Here is a 22396-nt window from a genome sequence, read left to right on the forward strand (position 1 = left end):
GGGGGGGGGGGGGGGGGGGGGGGAGACGTCGTTCGGCCTCGATCTGGAACACGGTGTGAGAGTCTGGCCAACTACAGGAATGCGAGCAGCTCGTGCCTTCGGAAGTCGTTGCGCTCGTCCGAAAATTCGGAGAAGTCGGGGTAGAATGCGACCATGGCATCTTGCGAACGCAGATAGGTCGAGTTGTAGATGCGAACATACACCTCTCGAACCTTGCGCGCCGGATGGAAGAGGCCTTGCAAGGTGTGATTGAGGAGCACGCCCGGACCGAGCGCCACCTCCAGGCTCTCGATGGCCGACATGACAGATCCCAGCACGTGCGGGCTGGTCTCAAAGATGTTGGGCCACACCAGATTGAGCAGATGTTGCATGCTCTCCTCGTGACCCAGTCCAAACGTGCCGAGAGCCAGATGATGAACAATGCTTGCCGCCGTCTGTCGATGCACGTGGTCTCGGTCGGTGAGCGCGTCGTCCAAGCAGCTAATGACAGAGTAGACGTAGTCTTTGCTCATCTCGCCGATGTATTCAAACACCCAGCTCAGCGCCTTGAGACAGCCGTTGCGCACGTTGAGCTCCGGTGTCCGATACTCGTTGAGGATGGCCGGGATGGTGGTGAAGGGCCCGCACGTCTCGGCCACGATGGCAATCGCCACCGTCGAGCAAACACGCGACTGTCGCTCCTGCACGCGCAGATTGGTCAGAAGCACCTGCAGCACGTCCGACGGTCCGATGGCACGCGCAATGTAGCCAAAGCTGTTCACCGCAGCTCGGCGGATGGCCTTCTTGTGCGCCTTGAGCAGATCCAGCAGCTCAAAGCAGATGCGTATCCACTCGCGCGGACTGACGAACTCGGCGCCTTTATCGGCGATCCTGCCGATGAGGTTGATGCTCGCTTCCTGCACCTTCTCGTGACGATTGCGCAGGATGGGCGTCATACGCGGGAGCAAATCCTTGATGGGCGGGCTCATTTGCGCCATGCCGACCACGTTGGCGATGGCCGTCTCGGCGCTGATGATCGATGCCAGAGCCTCGGGGAACTCCTCTCCCAGCTGCTCGAACAGGACCACACCAAGTTTGGCCAGCAGAGCGTCTTCTCCGCATTGCTTGATGACCAACGCCAGCTTGGTGGTCAGGTCAGCGGCTTGCTGACGCGTCTTTGCGCTCTTGTTGTTCAGACGCCACAGAATGGTCGAGACAATCTGCGTGAGGTAGGGCTTGACACGCAGGCCCAACGCGTTGACCACCGTGCCGACGCCATCGAGCATGATGTTGTCTTCGACCGTCTGCTCCTGGAAGGCGTAGATGAGACCGTCGACGAGTTGCACCTCGAGGCGCTCGTCGATGTCGGCCGCGCCCAGGTTGGCGACGACCTTCTCGATGGTCTCCATCACCATCTTGCGGAAAGGCTCGCTTTCGTCCTTGAGCTCGTCGACGATCCGCGACACAACCTCGGTAACGCCGACCTTGTTGGCCAACTCCACCGTAGTCTCGACGACTTGCCTGTAGTTACGACGGTCCAGCGCCATTCTGCGCACCCAGAAGTTCTTTAAGTATTCGGGAAGCATCTCGTCGCGCAGAAACGCGCCCGTGACTCCCTCGGTGGCGGAGCACTGCTTGACGACCTTGAGGACGATCTTCTTCATCTCTTCGTCGGCGCTCTGGAACTCTCGTATCAAGGTCGGCGTCACCTCTTTGACAAAGTATAGCGTACTCTCGGAATCCATGAGCGGAATGATGAAGCCGATCGCCTTGAGGAAAGCGGCGAGACCCTTCCCTCTGTGCTGTCGCGTACCGATCCAGAGCGGCTTGAGCACGTTTTCGAAGCTCTCGATGCCATAGGGGGCCGCTGCCTCGGCGAGCGCTGCCAGGGACAGCGCCGTCATGGTCTTGACCTTTTGCTGCTCGTCTTCGAGCCCCTTCTCTACGCAGTCGACGAGACTTTTCAAATGCGGGAGGATGGCGCAACCCATCATGATGGCGATCTGCTGGACGATGCGGATGCCCGTGTGGCGCGCCTGCCAGCTTTTCTTGGAGCGGCACACTGCCTTGAGGAAGGGCAGCAGGGCCGGGATGCCGAGAGCCGAAGCGACGACGGAAAAGGCGCGTGCGGTGGTGTTGCGGACGTACTCGTCGACGTGGTCGATGTCTGGGCGCATGGTGCTGATCATGTGGGCCAAACCGGCGGCTTTGGAAAGGTTGCTGATGATCTCGCGGCCTTCGACGCGTGCGTAGTAGTCCTCGTCGATGAGAAGGGGCTCGATGACGACGAGGATGCGGCCGACGTAAGGACGGACCAAATCGTCGAGCTTGTAGAGGATGCGATCGATGACCTTGACGAGCAGGTGGCGTTCCTGATCCTCCAGTGTCCGTTCCATGAGCAATGGCAAGATCTTGTCGAAGAGCGGGCCAGGTCCGAAATCGCGGGCACGGTCGGCGATCTGACGCAGCGCAGTCTTTCGCGTGGCAGGGGTTCCGTTTTTGATCTTGAGCAAGAGGCGCATGATCTTACGCTCCTTTTGCTCCTCGCTGCTGAGATTGGCTTCGTCCTCGTGGGTGAGGATCTTTTTGAAGAAGGCCTGATCTTCCGTCTTGAAAAAGGCTAGCTGCCCGACGCCAAGGATGTCGGTGGGCAGATCCGGAATCATCTGCTCGAGGACGGCGCGTGTTGCGCCTTCGTCCTGCATGACGAAGCCACCGGCAGTTTCGGCGCCGTGATGATCTGGTTGCATGTGCGGCGGCACCCGGACGGGCACGTAGTCGGACGGTGGCTGGACGATGGTGTAGCCTTCGGACGGCAGGACGGAGTCGAGCTCCTCGTCGGTCATGTATCGATTGCGCCAATCGGCTGAGACATGAGAGGCTGAAGCAGCGGCGTCTTTGCCGGGAGCAGCAAAGTCGGTCGAAGAGGGGAGCGCGTCTGCGCTGACCGGCGGCGCCTGGTCCCAACGGGAGCGCTTCGCCTCTGTTTGAACGAGCGAGGCGTGGACGGTGTCGTTGGCGACATCGGCGTCGGCAGGAACTTCGTCCCAGCGTGAGCGGCGCTTGCGTGGGGCCGCCTCGCTTGGCTGCGCCTGCGGCTGCGGCTGCGTATGGGAGCCGTTGGTGGCTGCAGCGGTGTCTTGTTGGTCATCTGAAGTTGCGACGTCCCACCTTCGCTTGCGCCTCGTCTTGGGCGTGCGCTCGCCGTCGGGCGTTTGCGTCGCGGACTCTGGCATTATGTCCCACTCGTCGGAGGCTGCACGGCGCGACGAGGGACCTGCATCTTCGCTCTGCTTTGCCTGGATGAGATTGTGTACGCGCTGCTCCTCGCGTTCCAGCTCGGCTCTCCTCATGCGGTCTTTGTAGCTTTCGTGTTCTTGGGCGGCGTCGGCGTTGTCGTGCGCAAACGGATCGACGGCAGCGCCTTGGTTGAGGTCGCGGTTGAATCTGCGAAGCTGGTACTCGTTCTGACGAGCGGCGATCTGCCTCGATTCGGCACGGGCCCTGAGTGGGTCCTCGTCCTCGTCTGCATACTCGTGGAGGAGGTGCTGCGGAGCCGAGTAGGCGTCGAGAGGATTGCGTCTACTGCCATGGCGTCCTGTGCTGGCGCCGTCGGAATCGCTGTCGTCGCTGCTTGTATCTGTCGGCAGTTCGCGCACGTACTTGCCCGACCCAGAACCGTGGCGAGACTCTTGATCGTAGCCAGTAAGTCTGCCGGCAGCAGCCTGGTCTTTGCGCATCTCCTCTACGTCTCGGGTCATCCTGTGTGAAACCAGGGCGGGGAAAGGCGCTTCGAGAGGTGAGATCGAGAAGGTGTCCGCTAGGCAAGAGGCCAAGCGCCGGTGTAGACGAGGGCGTGTGTACGGAGAGGATGGGCGCGAGCAATGGACACGAACGGCTGCACAGCGTGTTTCCACTGAGTGACGATGCGAATAGTGAGGAGCAGCGAGTTGAATGGATGGAAGACGCGGTGATGGTGGGGGTGGTGATGAGAGCACGCCGCCTTCCGCCTTCCGCCTACCAACACGAAGCAGAGACCGACTGAGCCGACCCGCAAATCGGGGCGCTTCCGCTGACGTTGAATCGCCAATCGGAATTCGAATCACCCGATGGACACAAAAATTCGGCTTATGAATCGCGACTCAGCCGACTGAGCCTCTGCAGCCTCGCATTTCGACGATCCATCCATCTATCCTCCATCATCTCCTGCTCCTCTTGACCATATAGCAACCGCAGCAGCACGTCAGCCAGCCTCGGTTCGACTCGGCGGTCGGCAAAGGCCCTCTGCAGATGGGCTCCCTCGCCTCGCCCTCTCCGACCACTTCTTGAACCAGCCGCACCAGCCGCACCAGCCGCACGCTCTCTCACTTCTTTCTCATCACCCCGAGGCTCGCTCTTCGCACCTCGCACCTTGCAGGCATCGTCACAATGGCTCCGCGTGCGCAAAAGTCAACCAGCGGCACTCCCGGAGGATCGGGCACGCCTGGTCCCGACGAAGGCCCGCAGATCAGCCCCGCCGGAACGTATGGTCTCGAGGATGTGGTCGTCGGCTGCAAAGCCTTTGTTCAAAAGCCCGACGTCGTCACGGGCGACATGGAGGAGCGCAAGGCAGAGATCCTCTCCATCAGGGAAAAGCCCAAGCCGCGCCTCACCAAAAAGCAGCAGGCGGAGCTCGCAGGCAAGCCAGCACCCACCCTCGAGGAGAAGCTCGAGTACTACGTCCACTACTGCGAATTCAACAAGCGCCTCGACGAGTGGGTCAGCGGCACGCGCCTCATCACCTCGCGCGAACTCGAGTGGCCCAAGAAGGAGCCCGCCAACGACAAGACCAAGCGTAAAGTCGTCCGCACCGCCAGCGGCACCTCCACACCGTCCACGCCCCTCACCCCCACAGCCAAGGGCAACCGATCCGCTGGCGCCACCAACCTGCTCAAGAAGGCAGCCGCTCAGGCAGCCAAGAACGTGCTCGACGACGCGCACCTCGAGACGCCTCAGCACAAGCGGAAGCTCGGCTCCAGCGACACCTCCACCCCACACAGCACACGCGCCGACTCCGTCGATGCCGACGCAGACGCCGACGCCGACGGCGAGGACGACGAGGACGGCGCCGTCGTCGCCATCGAAATGCTCGGTGGCAACGACCAGCAGGAGAGGGACGACGTGGCCACGCACAAGAACGGCGGCCTCACCGCCTCGCTCAACGCCAATCAGTCGAGCGATACCTTTAGCAAGGAGCAGGAGATCGAAAAGCTTCGCACCTCGGGCTCCATGACCCAGTCCGTCTCCGAAGTCGCCCGCGTCAAGAACCTCAACAAGATCCAGATGGGCAAGTCCGAGGTCGAAACTTGGTACTTTAGCCCCTATCCGCTCGAGTACGCCCACATCGACACGCTCTACATCTGCGAGATGTGCCTCTCCTACTTTCCTTCGCCCGTCACCCTCCGCCGTCACCGCAGCAAGTGCACGCTCGCGCATCCGCCCGGCAACGAGATCTACCGCCACGAAGACATCTCCTTCTTCGAGATCGACGGTCGCCGCCAAAAGACGTGGTGCCGCAACCTCTGCCTGCTCAGCAAGTGCTTCCTCGACCACAAGACGCTCTACTACGACGTCGATCCCTTTCTCTACTACTGCATGGTAAAGCGCGACGATCTCGGATGCCATCTCTTGGGCTATTTCTCCAAGGAGAAGGAATCCGCCGAGAACTACAACGTCGCCTGCATCTTGACCCTGCCGCAGCACCAGCGCGCTGGCTATGGCAAGCTTCTCATCGAATTCTCCTACGAGCTCACCAAGCGCGAGAACAAGCTCGGCAGTCCCGAGAAGCCGCTCTCCGATCTGGGCCTGCTCAGCTATCGAGCCTACTGGGCCGAGATCATCGTCGACCTCTTGCTCAAGACCGAAGAGGACATCAGCATCGAGGAGATCGCACAGAAGACCGCCTTCACCCACGCAGACGTCCTCCACACCTGCATGGCGCTCAACATGCTCAAGCAATACCAGGGCAAGCACTACCTCGTCCTCTCCGACGCCGTCATCGCCAAGCACGACAAGACGGCCAAGAAGAAGCGCAGGCGCATCAACCCGGACAAACTCAACTGGACTCCCCCCGTCTTCTCCCGCCAGCAGCTCCAATTCGGCTGGTGAATCAGGTACAGGAAATATGAATGCAACGACTCCGGTCAAGGCTTGACTCCGTCGATCTCGCTCGCCTGTTGGAAGTGTGAAAGGGGCGTCAGCAGCAGCACGTTTCAATCGAGCCGAGGCCAAGGCGGCACTCGAGCGGGGGCCGTGGCGGATACTCAACACTCTTGACGGCGTTGTTGCCGTTGGCCGTCTCGATGACGACGGCAGGGTCGTCTTTACTGCCGTCCTTGGTGATGGTCGAACCCTTTTTGGTCTTGGCCTGTGCCTCGCCGTCAACGACCTCTTTGACGGTGCCGGAGGGATGCTGCGATCCCCATTTCCACGACACCTCGTCTCCCTCGGACAGGTTGTGTGCGTCTTTCTTCCCGCCTGTCATTCTGAGCGGTCGGTACCGTGGAGTAGTGCGCAAGATGTTGCTCGCAAGGATTGAGAGGGAGGACTGGGCAGATGGTCGTAGAACGTAGTACGCAGAGCTTGACAGCGCGGACGGATAGCATGTGGCGGGAGCGCGCGACCAGCGACTTGGTATTTGTACAGAAGCACGACCGCCCCAGATGCGGGGGATCGGATCTCGCTTCTAAAGCAAGGCATCGCTCCACATGGATCTACGCCGGTATCTACTGCTGTACGCGCCACCACCCTACATGGAAGTGGAAATCACCAGCTCTTGATGCGCGGAATGCGTCAGTCGTGGCTCCTGCGTGACGTCGGCTGAGTAAAAATCCGTCAAAGCAACCGAGACGCGATCCTCCACGCTGACACATCGCCCCAACGCGGCCTGACCATGAGCTTCGTGTCCGAGCTGGGCGCGAGCCGCGCTGAGACGTCACAAAGGTCAGAAGCGGCATGCGAAATATTCCGAAGCGAAGCGAGGAGACGCGATATTTCGGCGTGGCTGGTGCGGCTGTAGGACGACGGGGCGCAAAAGACGGTGGTGCCCTTATACGGCTCTGCTTTGCGACAACCACGATCGCACAAGCCCGGTGGACGGGGCGACGATGAGGATATCCATACCTTCCATCCCCGAACATGCCAGTCGGCCGACGATCGAGTACAGCCTCGAGAAGGCGTCCGAGATGGTCGCCGAGTTCCTCGCGGCTGCCAAAGGCAAGGCGCTCATCATGACGGGAGCGGGCGTCTCGGTAGACTCTGGCATAGCACCCTACCGCGGGGAGAAGGGACACTATACGGTGCACAAGACGTATCGCCCTATCTTCTACCACGAGTTCACCGACCCCACCGAAAAGGGCCACCTGGCCCGCCAGCGTTACTTCTCGCGGTCCTACCTTGGATTCCCGCCTGTGCGGGTGGCGCAGCCGAACAAGACGCACTACAGCATCGCTGCGATTCAGCGGCTAGGCTACGTGCCGGAATTCATCACCCAGAACGTTGACAACCTGCATCACGCGGCGACGCCTTCGGCCTCGCTGGCAGCAAGCACCATCCTCGAGCTGCACGGCACGCTCAAGCATGTGGTGTGCGTCTCGAGTCCGGAGGCAGCTGGGCGCGAGCAGTCCAAGCGTCCGGTCCACGCCGACTTTTACGAAGCCATGACGGCCACCTCTTATCTGCGAGGACCGAGGGCGGTGACGTTGCGGCCTGACAATACGCCGACGGGCGAGAACTATCCGCGAGGCTGCGGCTTTCGAGGCTCGCGAGCCGTGTTCCAGGACGAGCTGACCCGGCTCAATCCGGCGTGGGCGCAGCTCGAGCGAGATATGGCCGAGACGGGCAAGAGGCCCAAGACGAATCCGGACGGCGATGTGGAGCTGCACAATGTCGACTACACCTTCCACTATCCGGCGTGTCCCAACTGCGGCGGGGTGCTCAAGCCGTCGGTCATCTTCTTCGGCGAGTCGGTGCCGGACCGGTTGCGCGACCATTCGTATGCGATGGTGGATGATGCGCGTGCGCTGCTGCTGGTGGGGACGAGCCTGGCGACGTATTCGGCGTTTCGGCTGGTGAAGCAGGCGGTGGAGCAGGCGAAGCCGGTGATGATCCTCAATCGCGGGCCGACACGGGCGGATGGCATCGTGGAGAGCAAGATCGAGCTGGGCTCGTCCGAGGTGCTGTCGCGCGTCGCGGCGCTGCTGAGCAACGGACGCGAGCGCAACGACAAGGTTCTCCAGAGCCTGCTCAGCTCGGGCGTCACCGTGCGGCCCAACGAAGCAAGTGCGGTGGTTAGCAGTTGATTCAACACTCAAGGGGGCGATGATGCTGGCGGAATAGAGGGACGTGCTTGGTGCACGATGGCAATGGCATGATGCATTTGCAAGTGAGAGTGGCCGAGGCGGGTGTGTAAGGCGGCAGCCTCCTCACCTGCGCAGATACGTGAATTCCAGTACAAGAAAGGCAAAGTAGGCGAGGAGGAGGAGGAGACCTTGCCAGCGCTGTGCGTCGGTATAGGCGATAAAGACGAGGAAGAGGGAGGCGACCTCGAGCAGCGCGAGTTCTTGCCACCGGACACTGCTGGCGGCGAGAGGATGGGAATGCGGGGGAGAGGTGGATTGGATAGAGGGGCTGGGGGAGGGATGATCGCGGTCAAAGAGCAAGGAGATGCCAAGGCAGAGGGTGAGGAGGAAGATGTTGCTGCCTGTGGCTGCGGCCATGAGCACGCTGCTTGCGCTGCGGGCGATGTCGGGCTCGTTGTGAGCGCGTTGCGGGGAGCGTTGGGCTGCCGGCGCAATGGAGGATGTCGGGCGGGAGGTGGAGGGTGGTGGAGGTGGTGGTTTGGTAGGAGGTGCGGAGCGGAGGCCAGCGAATACGCTGAGGAGCTTTTCGGGGATGGTGGTGGCGAAGGAGAGCAGGGTGAGGCCGAGCAGCGAGTCGGAGAGATTGAGGAGCGATGCGAGGTCGAGGACGGAGTGGGAGAGGAGGTAGCCTGCGAGCGAGAGGAGGAGGAAGGCGGCGACGAGGTTGCGGAGGCTGCGGAGCTGTGCGCGTCGACGCCTGCGTGTGAGGCGTGCGGCGAGGTTGGACGAGGTGGCTGAGCCCACCAGGAGCGGTGTGCTCTCGAGGGCGTTTGCGGTGGCGGTGGTGCGCGGATTAGGGCGGCGTGCGGCCGGAGCTTGCGCGCGTGTGCGTGTGCGTGTGCGTGCTGGAGGGGGGGAGGAGGCATCGCTGTAGGTGCTGGGCGAGGGCGAGGGCGAGGCCGAGGAGGAGAAGGAGGAGTCATCGGCGGATTCGAAACCGGATTCCGAGTCGGACGGCTGGGGAGCGGCGAGCATGCCGCGCCCGATGGCCCAGGAGAGGCCAACAAAGTAAAGGACAAAGAGGGTGATGAGGCTGAGGCCGACGACGTTTTCAAAGAGGCGCTGTGTGGCGAGTTTGGCGTGCGTATCTCCGTGCTGGAGCTGTACGGTGAGGAGGAGGGCGATGACGAGGGTGGTGATGGCGGCGTGGATGATGGCAAATCTGCGGGAGCTGGCGTCGAACTGGATCGCGTTGGGCGCTGCGATGATGCCGAGCGAGAAAGCGCCGAGGATGTTGGCGATGGCGGATCCGACCACGTTGGCGATCGCGAGGTTGGACGAACCGTGGGCGAGTGCGGCGACGACGACGACGAGCTCCTCCCACTCTGCGCCAGCGGTTAGAAGCGCGATGAGAGTGGGACTGATGCTAAGCTGCGAAGAGAGGTGCGACACGCTGTGGATAAAGGCGTCGGCGGCTCGTTCGAGGAGGAGGAGCGCGGCGACGAACACGCTGGCGGGGTACAAGGCGCCCGACGCTGGCATGTCGGCTTGGTTTGTGAAGCCGTGCAAATGCACTGGCTTCTGCGTGGTGGTTTCTCCTCGACGCCGTAACACGAAGAAGGAGGGGAAGCAAGAGGAGGAGGAGAAGATGGTGGCGGTGGATCAAAGCGTTGGCCAAAGCTGAGCCGCGTCTTTGGAAGCTTTGTGCGGAGCATCGGTGTGGAGGATCGGTGTGGAGGTGACATCGGGACATGCTTCACCCGATTTCAGAGAATTCTTCCAGAAGTTTCAAAAACTGTCTACTGAAAGGCAGTGATTTGACGCGGTGCATCACCCGATTCAGTCTACGGCTCAGTGGGCGGCACCGTGGTTTGCTGAATCCGCTCGTCCCTTCACTCATTCTGCCCACCACCATCACACTCACCACCATCACGACAGCGCGCAAGATCTTGCCATCTGAACACTACCATCGGCAGCACATACAAATGCTCGTCTGATCTCGTCGGTCGGCGCGCCGCCTTGCGTCGTAGCCCCGCAAACCACAGCCGCACTCTCACTAGGACCAATACCCAAGCATGGCGCAACCATATGGGCAGCAGGCCCCCCTCGCCGCCGCCAACAAGAAGCGTTCCCGCTTCCCCCAGGCTCTGCCAGATGCTCTGCTCCAGGCGCACGCTACCTCGTCAGTCATCCCCTCGATCGTCAATCCGCCCTCGCCCCAGCTCGTTCCGCGCCACTCGTCCAGCGCAAGCAGCTGGGGCATCGAGGATCTCTCCGACTCGGACGGCGACTACGACTGGCACTCGGCTTCCTTGCCCCCAAACGTCGCCCCGCAACCATGGCCTGCCCACTCGAACCTCGACGAAGAAACGCACCACGACGAGCTCGCCTCGCTCGCCAGACCCGCAAAGCGTCCGCATCTAGAATCCCACGAGGATCGACAGACTTTTGGCAAGCTCGCCGGCCTGCACATCCACTCTTCTCCAGTGCCGCCGCACATCCCAACAGCGTCTCACCAATACGGCTTTGGAGATCGGCCGCTCGCGCCTCGAGCCAACACGGGCCTCACCGCCGCCTTTGGACTCGCCTCCGCCGTGCCCTCCTCCCGACCGCTAGACCCCTTGGTCGCAGCCCACATCGCCGCACCGCGCGTGCCGCCATCGAGCCCCACAAAGCTTCCATCCGCTCCCCTTGTTCCCGCCGCACTCGACATGCACGCTTCCGCCGTCTACCAACATGCCATCGCACCGGCTCCACCCACCTCGCCCAGCCTCTCGCAGAGCGCACCAACCTTTGCCCAATCCCACAACCATCCTATGCATCAGCATCACAATGCATCACTCGATGCAGACGCTGACGCCGAGATGAGCATGTCGCGCCGCGTCCCATCCAGCTTCGAAGTTGAACCCAACCGCATCGTCGTCACCAGCTTGGACGACTCCTGCTCCTCCGATAGTGATGACGAAGACGGCGGCGGCGATGACGGCCCCGCCTCGGATCGCGACGCTGCACACCGAACCGCGCCCGTAGCCAAGCCCTCGGACTTTGTCATCAACAACGAACTCATCGAAAAGCTCGAGGCGCATAGCCGAGCCGTGATCACCGGTACCTCGCACCGCGACAATGCCGCCTCCACCTCGCGTTCCGGCGCAGCAGCAGCGACAGGAGCGGCAGCAGCAGCCGCTCTCCCCGTCCGCTCCCGGCGCTCAGGCAGGAGATCCGCTGGCACTCCCGCCATCTCCGGCCTCGGCTCGGTGCTGAGCAGCCGGCGTCGCTCGAACCAATCGAGCCCGGCCTCGTCGGGCTACGCAACTCCCATCAACGCCGACGATGCACGTGGCGCGCTGATCCTCTGGAAGGATCCCGAACAAGTGCTCAAGGCGGCCACCACCACGGCTGGCGCCTCGTCGGCTGGCGCGCACACTGCCGCCGACGCATCCGCCCCGGCGCGCACCGGCTTCCTCGGTCAGGCGCCTGTGGCCTTTCAGTCGGGCCCAGCCTGCGTTGGCCAGGCTGGTGCGCCTGTTGGGATGCCTTCGCCCCCGCACACGCTCGAAAGTCCGCTATACGCACAGCAGTCGCGCCTTTCGAGCTCCTACTTTCCAGAGCCCTCGGTGCTCGAGGCGCGCTTTGGCGGCTCCATAGCCGCGCCGCCGCTGCAGGGCTTCGGCACGGGCGGATCGGCGCCAGGTTTTGTTGCGAGTGCGGCTTTTGCGGGCGCGCCTGCTGAGCCTCACTACGGCGAGCGCCACTACGGCCACCACTACGGCTTGCCCGAGCCAGCGCATTCGAACCTCGCACCGCACATGCACGTGTTTTCGGCCGCCTCATCGCGCACCAACGCTGCGGGCGCCCAGCCTGTCGATCTGTCCGGTTGCCTGGGTGCTTCGGAAGAGATGGAGCTCGACAGCTGACGAGCCTTGCCCACTGTACTATAGCTATGTCGCAATGCCACCTTGTGTCGAAAAGACTGGCGCGGCGATCGAATGGAAGAACGACAAACTGGAATTGCTAGTGTACAGAGAGACTCATGAGACAAGAGAATGCGGATGATGGAGAGGGCCTGGGCTGGGCGTATGTGTGTATGCGTATGGTCTTGGTGTGGTGTTAGGACGAGAGTAGGAGGACGGCGTTGACGCAGCCGTCGTTTTCTGGGTTGTTGGTGACCTGTGCATACTTGCCCCACACGACCTTGCCCGTGGTGGTGGTCATGCCGAGCTCCGACACGTTGACTTCGATGATGGTGCCCTTGGTGAGCACGCCGAGTTGGGTATAGAGCGGGCTCTGCGGGTTCTTCTTGACGCCGACGATGGGGAGGTTGAAGGAGGCCTTGAGTTCCGGGTGGGTGACGTGCGCCTTGTTGTAGCGGAGGCCCATGGGACGGATGAAGCGCTCGAGCTTGGGCGGCTTGCGCGTGAAGCTCTCGCCGACAAAGGTGGGTTTGGTGACCATCCTCTTCCATCCCTTTTGCTTGCGCTTTCCGGTCTTGACCACCTTGAACGCCTCGTCCTCTGCGATGCCGCGCACCTGGGGCAGCGGCACCGAGTAGCGCGCCGCCTTGTCCTTTCTGCGCTCCTTGACGGCCGAGGAGAGCGCCTTTGCGTCCTTCTGGCCCTCGCGGTCGAGCAGATAGGTGGGGAGCGCCTGGTTGGGGTCGGAGGCGGTGGAGGCCTGCTTGACGTCGCGTTCCTCGTGCGCCTTGAGCGTCTTTTTCATCTGGATCTTTTCGTTGCGACGCTTCTTGTTGAGCATCTTGGCCTTGAGACCGGTGACCTTTTGTGCGACGGCGGATGCCTTGTGCACCTCTCGCGCCGCGCGCTTCCTCTGACGCTCCTCATGATCGAGTCGGCGGCCGTGTCGGCGGATGTGTTCTTCGATGTAGTCGTTCTGCCGGCGCGGCGAATCCAAAGAGCACGAACGAGGGTCAGCGATCGATGTTGGGCGAGCATGACTTCTGCCAGTCTAGACTGAACAAGGCATGGACTTACCTGAGGCATGCTGTCGTAGACACGTAGGTGTAATTGGGTCGAGACAGGATGGTGGCGAGGAGAGACTGCCGGCTCGAGGCGTGGCGATACTGCACTTTGAATCGACTGAGCAGCAGCGGAGGCGAGAGAGAGGGTGGAGTCGACTCGCGCAGCTCGCCCGAAACTTTCCAACTTCCCACAATTTCGACCAAAAAAAAAAAAAAAAAAATCCGGTCAGGGTTCGAGCCATTTCTTTCTCGTGCGAGTATGAATATTGACACGTCAACATGTTAGATTGAAAGAAGGGACGCGCGCTTGGATCACCCTCCGAGGCGCTTCGCTTCGACTCTGGAGAGGTGCTGATCTTCGCTCTTCCAACACTCCAACACCATCCTTCTCGCCGTCCCGTCAAACCATGTCGGCCATCTTCGATTCTTCCTCGCCGTACGGCTATCCGCAAGCCTCCGCGTCCGGCTCGGGTGCCGGCTCCAACAAGGCGTCGCACACCGCTGCGGCCGGGGGTCAGGCTGGCAGCCCGCTCGACTTTTACAGCAATCCGAGCCAGCAGAACCAGTTCTCGTCGTTCTACTCGTCGTCAGCAGCTGGCGCACACCAGGCGTATGCTACTCCGTCTGCCTCCAATACACGCCCTTCGTTGGAAGGCAACATGTCGTCCTCGGCAGGATTCGCGCCCGGATCGGCGGCGCACGCCATGATGAGCTCCCAGATGGGCTTCTGGTCCGCCTTTGGCACCGGCGGATTCCCAGACGAGCCGCCGCTCATGGAGGAGCTCGGCATCAACATCGGTCACATCGTCGACAAGACACTCACCGTGCTCAACCCCTTGCACCGCTACTCGGCCTCGCACGCCAAGGACGCCCACATGATGGACGACGCCGACCTCGCAGGCCCGCTGCTCTTCTGCTTTGTGTTTGGCATGACGCTCCTCCTCGCAGGCAAGAGCCAGTTCGGCTACGTGTACGGCGTCGCGCTGCTCGGCGCCGTGAGCATCTACACGCTGCTCAACCTCATGAGCCAAGGCGGCATCGACGCCTACCGCGTCGCCTCGGTGCTCGGCTACTGCCTCCTCCCGCTCTGCATCCTCAGCACGGCAAGCATCGTGGTTCGTCTAGAGTGAGTCCTCCGTCTCCGTGCTTTCTCTTCATACCGTGTTGTCCGTGGCTGACCCCTCCTCTGACCGCTTCTTCTTTTGCCTTTGCCTTTGCCTTTGCCTTTGCCTTTGCCTTTGCCTTTGCCTTTGCCGTGCCGCCGCCGTCCAGCTCGTTTTTGGGCTACATCGTCTCGCCCCTCTTCATCCTCTGGTGCTCCACCTCGGCATCGGGCATCTTTGTCTCCATCCTACGTCTGTCCGAGCAGCGCCTCCTCGTCGCCTATCCCGTCGGCCTCTTCTACGCCTGCTTTGCCCTTCTCAGCGTCTTTGACGTCGGCCAATGATTTTGTACGCGCGCGCGCACCGCCTCAGTGCCGGCACTTCTCTTGTAACGCAGCATCCTTTGGTCCATGTCGCGAGACCTGCCTCGCCTGTGTGCGTGTGTGTCTAGTGCTTGTCCTTTGTATCGGTGTTCGCATCGCATTCCTTCTCCGTGCCATCCATGATGGGGTCAAAGAACACCCACAAAACCTCTAAATTGCGGCCGGAAAAAAAGGCAGGAAAAAATAAACAAAATCGAACGGTAAAACCGACACTTTCTTCTTCCGCACCTCGATCTTCCCCCATCGACTCTCTCATCGCTCTCATTCTCGTCGGTCTCTGTATCGATCATGGTCAAAGCAAGGACCGATCCAGAGGCACCCGAAGCCGTGCTACAGCTGCTGCAGCGCATCGACGCACTCCAGCAGCTGCCCACTCAATCCGCCTCCTCTTCAAGCGCCGCTCCGCTCGACACCGCGGAGGCGCTCTCTTTGCTCACACGCTGCCTCGACCTCGCTTTGGAATCCCCGGACGAGCTCTCAGCATCATTCAAGTACGGCCTCGATGCACTGCGCCTGTGGGCCAACCAGCTGGCCCGCCTTCTGTCCTCCACCTCCTCGTCCACCTTCGACCTCGACTCCCGCCAGCTTCTGTTTCCCAAGCACCAGCAGCTCGCGCTTGCCGACATTGTCTGGTCCGCTTGCCATTCCGAGAGGACACAAGTCTCTTCCAGGACAAGAACCGTCTTCGAAGCTGTCATCGCCCTTCTCGACGCAATCTATCAGCCACCGTCGTCCCCCTCCTCTTCCCCGCAGCAGCCTTCGAGACAGTATCCCGACAAAAGTACTTTCCTCACCACTCTCGTCGACCGCGCGCTGTCCCAGCTTGAGCGCAAACAATCTCCTATCGTCCTCGAGGTCATCATCGCCCACTTTGGCTCCGCTCCCTTCTTGACCGCCTCCGCCTCCTTGCTTGGCTCCAAGATGGACGACGCCGCCATCTACGAACGCATGATCCGCGGCCTAGGCACCGTCGATGGCGGCGCAAACCGTCGCTCCCGACTCGCCCTCAGCTTCCTGATCGCAAGAGCCGACGACCTCGGCTGTCCGCTCTACCCTTCCACATCCAAATCCAACCAACAGCACCACAACCTCGCCGATCCCACGTCGCCCTCCTGGCAAGCCTGGTCCTCCATCTGGATCGACGCACTCACCTCTGCCCTCAAGCAAGGCGGCGAGCGCCTCCGGTCCGGTCTCGCCTCTTACCATCTCGCCTCGCTCTTTGACCTCGACACCCGCGTCTTCCCCACCCTCCTGCACCACCTTCTCGCCCGCTCCTCTTCGGACGCAACCATCAACGTCGAGAGCGTCTTTCTCGTCCTCCGAATCGCAAAACTCCACGGCTTGTGCCGCATAGACTCCACGCCCGACTTTGCCACCGACGAGCACGCCACAGCGGCCGGCTCAGCACAGCTGCTCGTGCCCGCCTCCCTACTGGAGGAGTGCATCCTGGCCGCAGCGAGCGAACTCCAAATCTCGGCCCTCTCCCTCGTCATCGAGTCCAAGACGCCCGCAGCACCTCTCACCGCCATCGAGCTCGACATCCTCCGCACCTTTTTCCCACACAGCCTCGCAATCACCAACCCCGCCGCCCGTGGCGAATTGCGCGGCTTCTTTGTCAAGCTTCTGACGCGCCTCCGTGCTAGCACCTATGCCCTCGCTCGCGACATTGCCAAGATCGCACGCATCGACCAAGCGGAACGCTACCAGCACGAAGAGCTCAAGCTCGCGCAGATGCAACACTCCATCGACGCAAGCCGCCACTTCCTCGAATGGATGGTCCAGCTCGTACGCTCCACCCTCCGTCCCGGCGCCTCCTATCAATCTACCATCACCTCGCTCACCTTCCTCGACCTCATCCTCGAGAGCGGCGCAGACCCGAGCTTCTCCAACGCCCAAGCACAATCCACCACGACGCTCGCCAAGAACGCAGGCATGTCGCTCAACAAATCCAAGCAGGTCTTCTCGCAGCAATTCCCCTTCGCCATCAAGCTCATCACGCCCGCGCTCGTCCAGCAGCTCCTCGCATGCTCAGAGAGCACCTACGACGACATTCAGACGCGTGCCCTCACCATCCTCTCGCGCTTCCCTGCGCCTCTGGCGGGCCTCGAGACTGCGCAAGCGGCAGCAGAGCGTCTCCTCGGCCGCTCCGCACAGCTGCTGACGAGTACGCGAGACTTTGAGTCGGCTGCTGCTTCCAAGCTTATGCAGCTCTACCGCACTCTGTACATGCAGCAACTGGCTCATCAGCCGCCATCGCTGCTCGGCCTCGTCGCCCTCGAAACCGGCTCGTCGAGAACCGCCTCCACCCACACCGCCTTGACCCTCATCTTCGACCTCTTCGACTTCTTGGACTACCAACTCAACGTAGCCGAGTCGGGAGACATCCTTGTAGCCGCCACTTCCCATCCGTTGCACGGTACCCTTGTCGCGCTTCAAGAGCTCTTTTCCTCTGTAGAACTCCACTCGCTCATCGACTCGGAGCAGGAGGTGCTCCGTCAAGCCGTCTTGGCGGCGCAGGAGCTCATCGATCGAGTTTGGTGCATCACAAAGGCGGTGCTCTGCAACTCGGCACCCGAAGGCAGCACACAGGCCGAAGGCGACGCCGACCAGTCTCTTTCCAGCGATCCGAACATTGGACTCGATCAGCCTGCCTCTCACGAGACTGCTCTGGCGATGCAGGCGGCTAGCGACGACGATGCCAAGCTCGCCTTCATGCAGCCTCAGGAGGAGTCCAACGCCGGTCCAAAGCATCAGGTCATCTTGTCCTATTCGTGGCGTGGCATGAAGGAGGCGAGCGCCCTGCTCGGAGTCGTCGTCGCCACGTGCCTCGCCCCACATCCTCTGCAGCGCAACAAGAAGAAAGGCTCACAGCATCAACCCGCTTCTGCCGTCCAGCCTCCCGACGCATGGCGCAAAGTCTTCCGCGTGCAAGACATCGAAGCCGTTGGCGAGCGCTTCAATCGATGGCTCACGCAGGTCCGTCATCGCGGTGCATTCAGCACCATCTATCCTGCCTATGCCAATGCAGCCGCCGCCATTGTCAGGACAGGTGCACCCGATATCGCCCACCTCCCGCAGAATTGGATCACCGCCTTCCTCGACGTGGTCGCACAGTCCGGCGCGCAGCTGAGCATCACGCGCCGTAGTGCCGGCATTGGCTACGCCGTGCTCGCGCTCGTCAGCGCACAGCCCAACAAGACCGACGCTTCCATCCTGCGCGCCACCGTAGAGCGCCTGATGCAAATCGCCACGCAATACACGTCGCACCCCGACGTCATGCCCGTCGCTTCCATCCACGCACTCAACATCCTGCGCGTCCTCGTCATGGATGGCGGCCTGACAGACCACATGTCTCGCTACCTCGGGCCGCTGCTCGAGCTCACCATCAGCACGTTCCGCTCCCGTTTCTGGGGGCTGCGCAACGTCAGCATGATGCTCTTCTCCTCTCTCAGCATCAAGATCTTCGGCAGTCGCAACACCAACAAGGACACAAGGGAGGCACGCATGCCCGTCGACGAATTCTTCGCAGCCTACCCCGATCTCGACGCCTTCCTTCAACGCGTCCTCGCAGAGGCTCAGACGCATGGAGGCCTCGATGACGAGGGGCTTGCCTCGAGTCTCTTTGCGGTGGTCATGCTCTTCAGCCGCATGCAGGCTCCCGAAACGGAGCCGCAACGGCCCGGAGAGGCCCAAAGGATGGAGAAGTACCGTGCCCTGCTCTGCAGGTGCCTGGACAACAAGGTTTGGAAAGTGCGCCAAGTGACCGTCAAAGCGTACGCCGCATTTGTGCCTCTGCGCGTAGCGGCACAGCATGCAGCCTCGATTTTGGCGTCTGTCTATCTTCGCTCGCAAAACGAGGTGCACGGAAAGCTGCTCTTGGTGCAACGTCTGTTGCAAAGCGTGGCAGAAACCGAGGTGGCAACCGAGGCGATCCTGCCAGCTATGTCGAGTCTTGCTACAGCCATCACCGACAAGGCGAGCTTGTTGCTGGAGTTGAACCGCTGTGCTGTCACACAGACGGCGTATCTTGAAGTGGTTCAGGACTTCGTCGGCATTCGTCAATGCGCTTTCCACGATCTCGGACGACATCTACTTCGCATCGTCGACATCTGGATCGCAACCTTGCTGTCCGATCTGGAACGCCCCGACTTCTTGGCCAAGCTTCGGTTCACGCCGGGTGGGCCGGAACTGGCCTCAACATGTGCCCGACTGCAGTTGCAAGTCGCAGCGCACGACACGTCGCCCGCGGCTTTCATTGATGCCTGCGAACGACAGCTGAAGTCCAGCTCGCACGACGTGCGGATCAGCTCGCTAGAGGCGCTCATTGGAGATGACGGCATCGTGGCGCTGCAAAAGTCGTCTTTGGTCCATCCTGAACGGCTCGTTGCCTTTGTCCGCAGGCTGCATGCGGTGGTGCAGGATCAGGACGAAGGAATCTGGCACCGCGTCCACTCCGCCGCCGTGCTGCACGAAGTCGCAATGCGAAACGCCGCGGACGGAAAGCCCTGGCTCTCGCATGCCTTTTCGGCCCAGGCGTTGGTCAGTGAGGCTTGCTCGATCGCCGAGATTGCGTCGACGACTACGTGCGTGCCGTTCAGGGAGGCGCTTCTGCCCTACTTGTCTGACTTGTGCAAGCTGTTGGTGACTGTCCGGGGCGGGGACAGCTCTGTACGACCCGTGCTGCAGCAGTGGTGCCACATGGTCGCCGAGTGCGCCAACGAGGACGCTTCGGTACAGTCGCGCGACGCCGCATGTCAGGCGCTGCGCGTTCTAGGCTCGCTTTTGTTCCCAGCTTTGGACCAGCAGCAGGGCGAAGCTCAGAAAGACAGGACGATGGGTTCGGCGCTCTTCCAAGCGCGTATTGCGGCCATCCATCTGCTGACGGATGACGACGAGGATGTACGTGCCGAAGCTGCTGCCTTGATTGGCGAGACCGTTACTGCCGTTCCAGTGATCGGCGCATCGTTGGATAGTGCGCCTACTAGCTACGACACGATTCGAGAGCTGGCGCGACGCGGCGGTGCAGGCCCCGACGTCTCGACCGAACGAGCCTGGAGCTGGATGGCGGCCTTTTACGATACGAAGCGCTCCGCTGACGCCGAGATGTGGTCAAAGTACGTCTGGCAGCAGTTGACGCCGGGCCCCGAGGCGGTCGACAAGATGTTTGACGAGGCGTTTGCTACCAACACGCTTTTGTTCGTCGAGGAAAAGCCGAATCAGTTCCGCGACCCAGAACTCTTCCTTCGCCTCGCCGCCAAGTACGCGAGGCCTGAGCTGCTGGAAGCGGCTCAGTGTGCAAGCTGGAAGGAATGCACAGCCAGCGACCTTTGCCGCCTCCAAGACACGCTGGCAAAGGGTACGAAGAGAAACGAGGTAGCGTCGCACTTGCTCGCGATGCAATTGCTGCTCACGCACACGGCGCTCGGCGGCAGCTTCTCTACGCAGTCAACAGAGGCCGCGGACTTGATCGCATCCGCGCTCAGTATCGACCTGTCTTCGCTGCGAGGCCCACGATCGGAAGATGACGCTGCGAGGCGCAATGCGGACGAGAGCATCAAGCCCCGCTACAACATCGCGTGAGCAGACTGCGTGACCCCACCACCCCCTTTGCTCGCTCGAAGCTCGCCGATTGCTCGAGACCTTTCGTAGTAGCTTGATTTGCTTTGTAACAGCCCTTTTGGAATCCCTTCAGCCAATCTCGAGACTGACACGCTTCGCCTCGTTTTGACTTCTCGCCTGCGAACCCATGCGCGACTTCTATCCTTCGCTGGCTGGATCTACGTTTGATTCTGTTGCTTTCCGTGGAACCATGCGACGACTAGCATGGTCTCGGATTTTTTCTATCCCAACGTGGGCGGTGTGGAAGGCCACATCTACTTTCTCGGCGGGCGGTTGCTGGCCATGGGTCACAAAGTGAGTTGATTGGAGCTGGAGCGATCGCGATTCTGCAGTATCACTGACGACCGAGATGAGCGCCGCATCTGCTTTGCTGGACGTCTGTGACAGGTGATTGTGATCACGCATGCCTATGCGCCGGACCGGGTGGGAGTGCGATATCTGTCGAACGGGCTCAAGGTGTACCACGTGCCTTATGGGGTGATTGCACGTCAAGACACGCTGCCGAACTTCTTCTCGCTGTTTCCTGCGCTGCGCTCGATCCTGATCCGGGAGGAGATCGAGATTGTGCACGGGCATCAGGCGCTGTCGTCGATGGCGCACGAGGGCATCTTGCACGCGCGCACGATGGGGCTGCGTGCGGTGTTTACGGACCACAGTCTGTTCGGATTCTCGGACACGGCGTCGATCCTGACGAACAAGCTGCTGCGCTTCGCGCTGAGCGACGTTGACGGCGTGGTGTGCGTCTCGCACACGGGCAAGGAGAACACGACGCTACGCGCGAATCTGGACCCGAGCAAGGTGTCCGTCATTCCGAACGCGGTGGTGGCCGAGCAATTCGAGCCGGATGGCTCGCGAGTGGAGTCGGGAAAGCTGACCGTGGTGGTTCTGAGCCGGTTGATGTACCGCAAGGGAATTGATCTGCTGATCGCGGCGATCCCGAGGCTGTGTGCAGCACACCCGGACTTGCACTTTCTCATCGGTAAGTGTGTTCGATGACGGCGAAGCTGTGGGTCGATCGGGTGGTTCGAGCTGGTGCTGATGCTGACTGGAGTTTGTCTGCTTTGGCTCGCTGCATGGTGGGCATGGTGCAGGGGGCGACGGTCCGAAACGGGTGGAGCTGGAGCAGATGCGCGAGCGATATCTGCTGCAAGATCGAGTGGAGCTCTGCGGTGCGGTGCGACAGGGCGAGGTGCGGGATCACCTGACGCGCGGTTCGATCTTTCTCAACACATCCTTGACGGAAGCGTTTGGGACGGGCATCATCGAGGCAGCGTGCGCAGGGCTGTTCGTAGTGTCGACGCGCGTCGGCGGCATACCAGAAGTGCTGCCGCCGCAAATGATCCGGCTGGCTCGACCCGAGGAGGACGATGTGGTGCAGGCGATGCACGATGCCATTGCGCACGTCCGAGCGGGCAAGCACGATGCGCTGGCGTACCACGCGGCGGTCAAGCAGATGTACTCGTGGACGCAGGTGGCGCATCGGGTGGAGAAAGTGTACGGGGATGCCATGCAGAATCGCCTGCCGCGTCCGTCGGAGCGGTTGGCGCGATACTATGCGGGCGGCACGATTGCGGGCAAGATCTTTGTCATCATTGTGGCGGTGGACATGCTGTTTCTCAAGCTGCTCGAGTGGTGGCTGCCCAGCCACTGCATCGACCGGTGCCCCGGCCGTCGTGGGGATCATGCTGCTACACGCGCCGAGCAGGCACCGGCAGAAAGCTAAACCACGCCGAGACATGGGGCGGATTCGACGCTCCACCTTGATTCTTGCACGGCAATACGACCCTTGATGACGATTGGACAGATTCATGCTCATGCTCTGTCTTGAGCGTGTGATACTGATTTGATTTCTGTGTATGATAGTCACAGTGTGTCTGCGAGGAACGCGTCGCGACGCTGGGATGGAGGTGTTGGAGTGTTGCTCTGCTGCGGGGTTGGAGAAACTCGGATTCGAGTTGGAGACGGAATAATTTCGAATGAGAGTCTGCCCTCCGCCTC

General features: G+C 61.4%; 9 protein-coding genes across 9 annotated transcripts; 5 read left to right on the top strand and 4 right to left on the bottom strand.

Annotated features, from left to right (window-relative positions):
• Nucleotides 1-71: 71 nt before the first annotated feature.
• Nucleotides 72-3740, bottom strand: PAN0_004d2108 (ARM repeat-containing protein; the record flags this gene model as incomplete). The annotated part of the gene is made up of 1 exon (XM_014802053.1): nucleotides 72-3740. One exon carries the CDS (start codon nucleotides 3738-3740, stop codon nucleotides 72-74), a length of 3669 nt encoding a protein of 1222 aa, XP_014657539.1.
• Nucleotides 3741-4407: 667 nt separating this feature from the next.
• PAN0_004c2109 (histone acetyltransferase catalytic subunit of the SAS complex Sas2p) lies at nucleotides 4408-6126 on the top strand (the record flags this gene model as incomplete). The annotated part of the gene is made up of 1 exon (XM_014802054.1): nucleotides 4408-6126. The coding sequence occupies one exon, from the start codon at nucleotides 4408-4410 to the stop codon at nucleotides 6124-6126; it is 1719 nt and encodes a 572-aa protein (XP_014657540.1).
• Nucleotides 6127-6214: 88 nt separating this feature from the next.
• PAN0_004d2110 (uncharacterized protein) lies at nucleotides 6215-6502 on the bottom strand (the record flags this gene model as incomplete). Its single annotated transcript, XM_014802055.1, has 1 exon — nucleotides 6215-6502. The coding sequence occupies one exon, from the start codon at nucleotides 6500-6502 to the stop codon at nucleotides 6215-6217; it is 288 nt and encodes a 95-aa protein (XP_014657541.1).
• Nucleotides 6503-7124: 622 nt separating this feature from the next.
• On the top strand, nucleotides 7125-8318 carry PAN0_004c2111 (DHS-like NAD/FAD-binding domain-containing protein; the record flags this gene model as incomplete). Its single annotated transcript, XM_014802056.1, has 1 exon — nucleotides 7125-8318. One exon carries the CDS (start codon nucleotides 7125-7127, stop codon nucleotides 8316-8318), a length of 1194 nt encoding a protein of 397 aa, XP_014657542.1.
• Nucleotides 8319-8441: 123 nt separating this feature from the next.
• Nucleotides 8442-9860, bottom strand: PAN0_004d2112 (uncharacterized protein; the record flags this gene model as incomplete). The annotated part of the gene is made up of 1 exon (XM_014802057.1): nucleotides 8442-9860. The coding sequence occupies one exon, from the start codon at nucleotides 9858-9860 to the stop codon at nucleotides 8442-8444; it is 1419 nt and encodes a 472-aa protein (XP_014657543.1).
• A 533-nt stretch (nucleotides 9861-10393) lies between these two features.
• PAN0_004c2113 (uncharacterized protein) lies at nucleotides 10394-12232 on the top strand (the record flags this gene model as incomplete). The annotated part of the gene is made up of 1 exon (XM_014802058.1): nucleotides 10394-12232. One exon carries the CDS (start codon nucleotides 10394-10396, stop codon nucleotides 12230-12232), a length of 1839 nt encoding a protein of 612 aa, XP_014657544.1.
• A 193-nt stretch (nucleotides 12233-12425) lies between these two features.
• PAN0_004d2114 (ribosome biogenesis protein nsa2) lies at nucleotides 12426-13315 on the bottom strand (the record flags this gene model as incomplete). Its single annotated transcript, XM_014802059.1, has 2 exons — nucleotides 12426-13205; nucleotides 13307-13315. The coding sequence occupies 2 exons, from the start codon at nucleotides 13313-13315 to the stop codon at nucleotides 12426-12428; spliced, it is 789 nt and encodes a 262-aa protein (XP_014657545.1).
• A 385-nt stretch (nucleotides 13316-13700) lies between these two features.
• PAN0_004c2115 (yip1-domain-containing protein) lies at nucleotides 13701-14740 on the top strand (the record flags this gene model as incomplete). The annotated part of the gene is made up of 2 exons (XM_014802060.1): nucleotides 13701-14419; nucleotides 14566-14740. The coding sequence occupies 2 exons, from the start codon at nucleotides 13701-13703 to the stop codon at nucleotides 14738-14740; spliced, it is 894 nt and encodes a 297-aa protein (XP_014657546.1).
• Nucleotides 14741-15067: 327 nt separating this feature from the next.
• On the top strand, nucleotides 15068-22121 carry PAN0_004c2116 (phosphatidylinositol N-acetylglucosaminyltransferase GPI3 subunit; the record flags this gene model as incomplete). The annotated part of the gene is made up of 4 exons (XM_014802061.1): nucleotides 15068-20355; nucleotides 20602-20692; nucleotides 20786-21377; nucleotides 21490-22121. 4 exons carry the CDS (start codon nucleotides 15068-15070, stop codon nucleotides 22119-22121), a joined length of 6603 nt encoding a protein of 2200 aa, XP_014657547.1.
• Nucleotides 22122-22396: the final 275 nt, after the last annotated feature.

The sequence above is a fragment of the Moesziomyces antarcticus genome (genome assembly GCF_000747765.1).
Source record: "Moesziomyces antarcticus DNA, scaffold: scaffold_v10004, strain JCM 10317, whole genome shotgun sequence".
In the NCBI taxonomy this organism is placed as follows: Eukaryota; Fungi; Basidiomycota; class Ustilaginomycetes; order Ustilaginales; family Ustilaginaceae; genus Moesziomyces; species Moesziomyces antarcticus.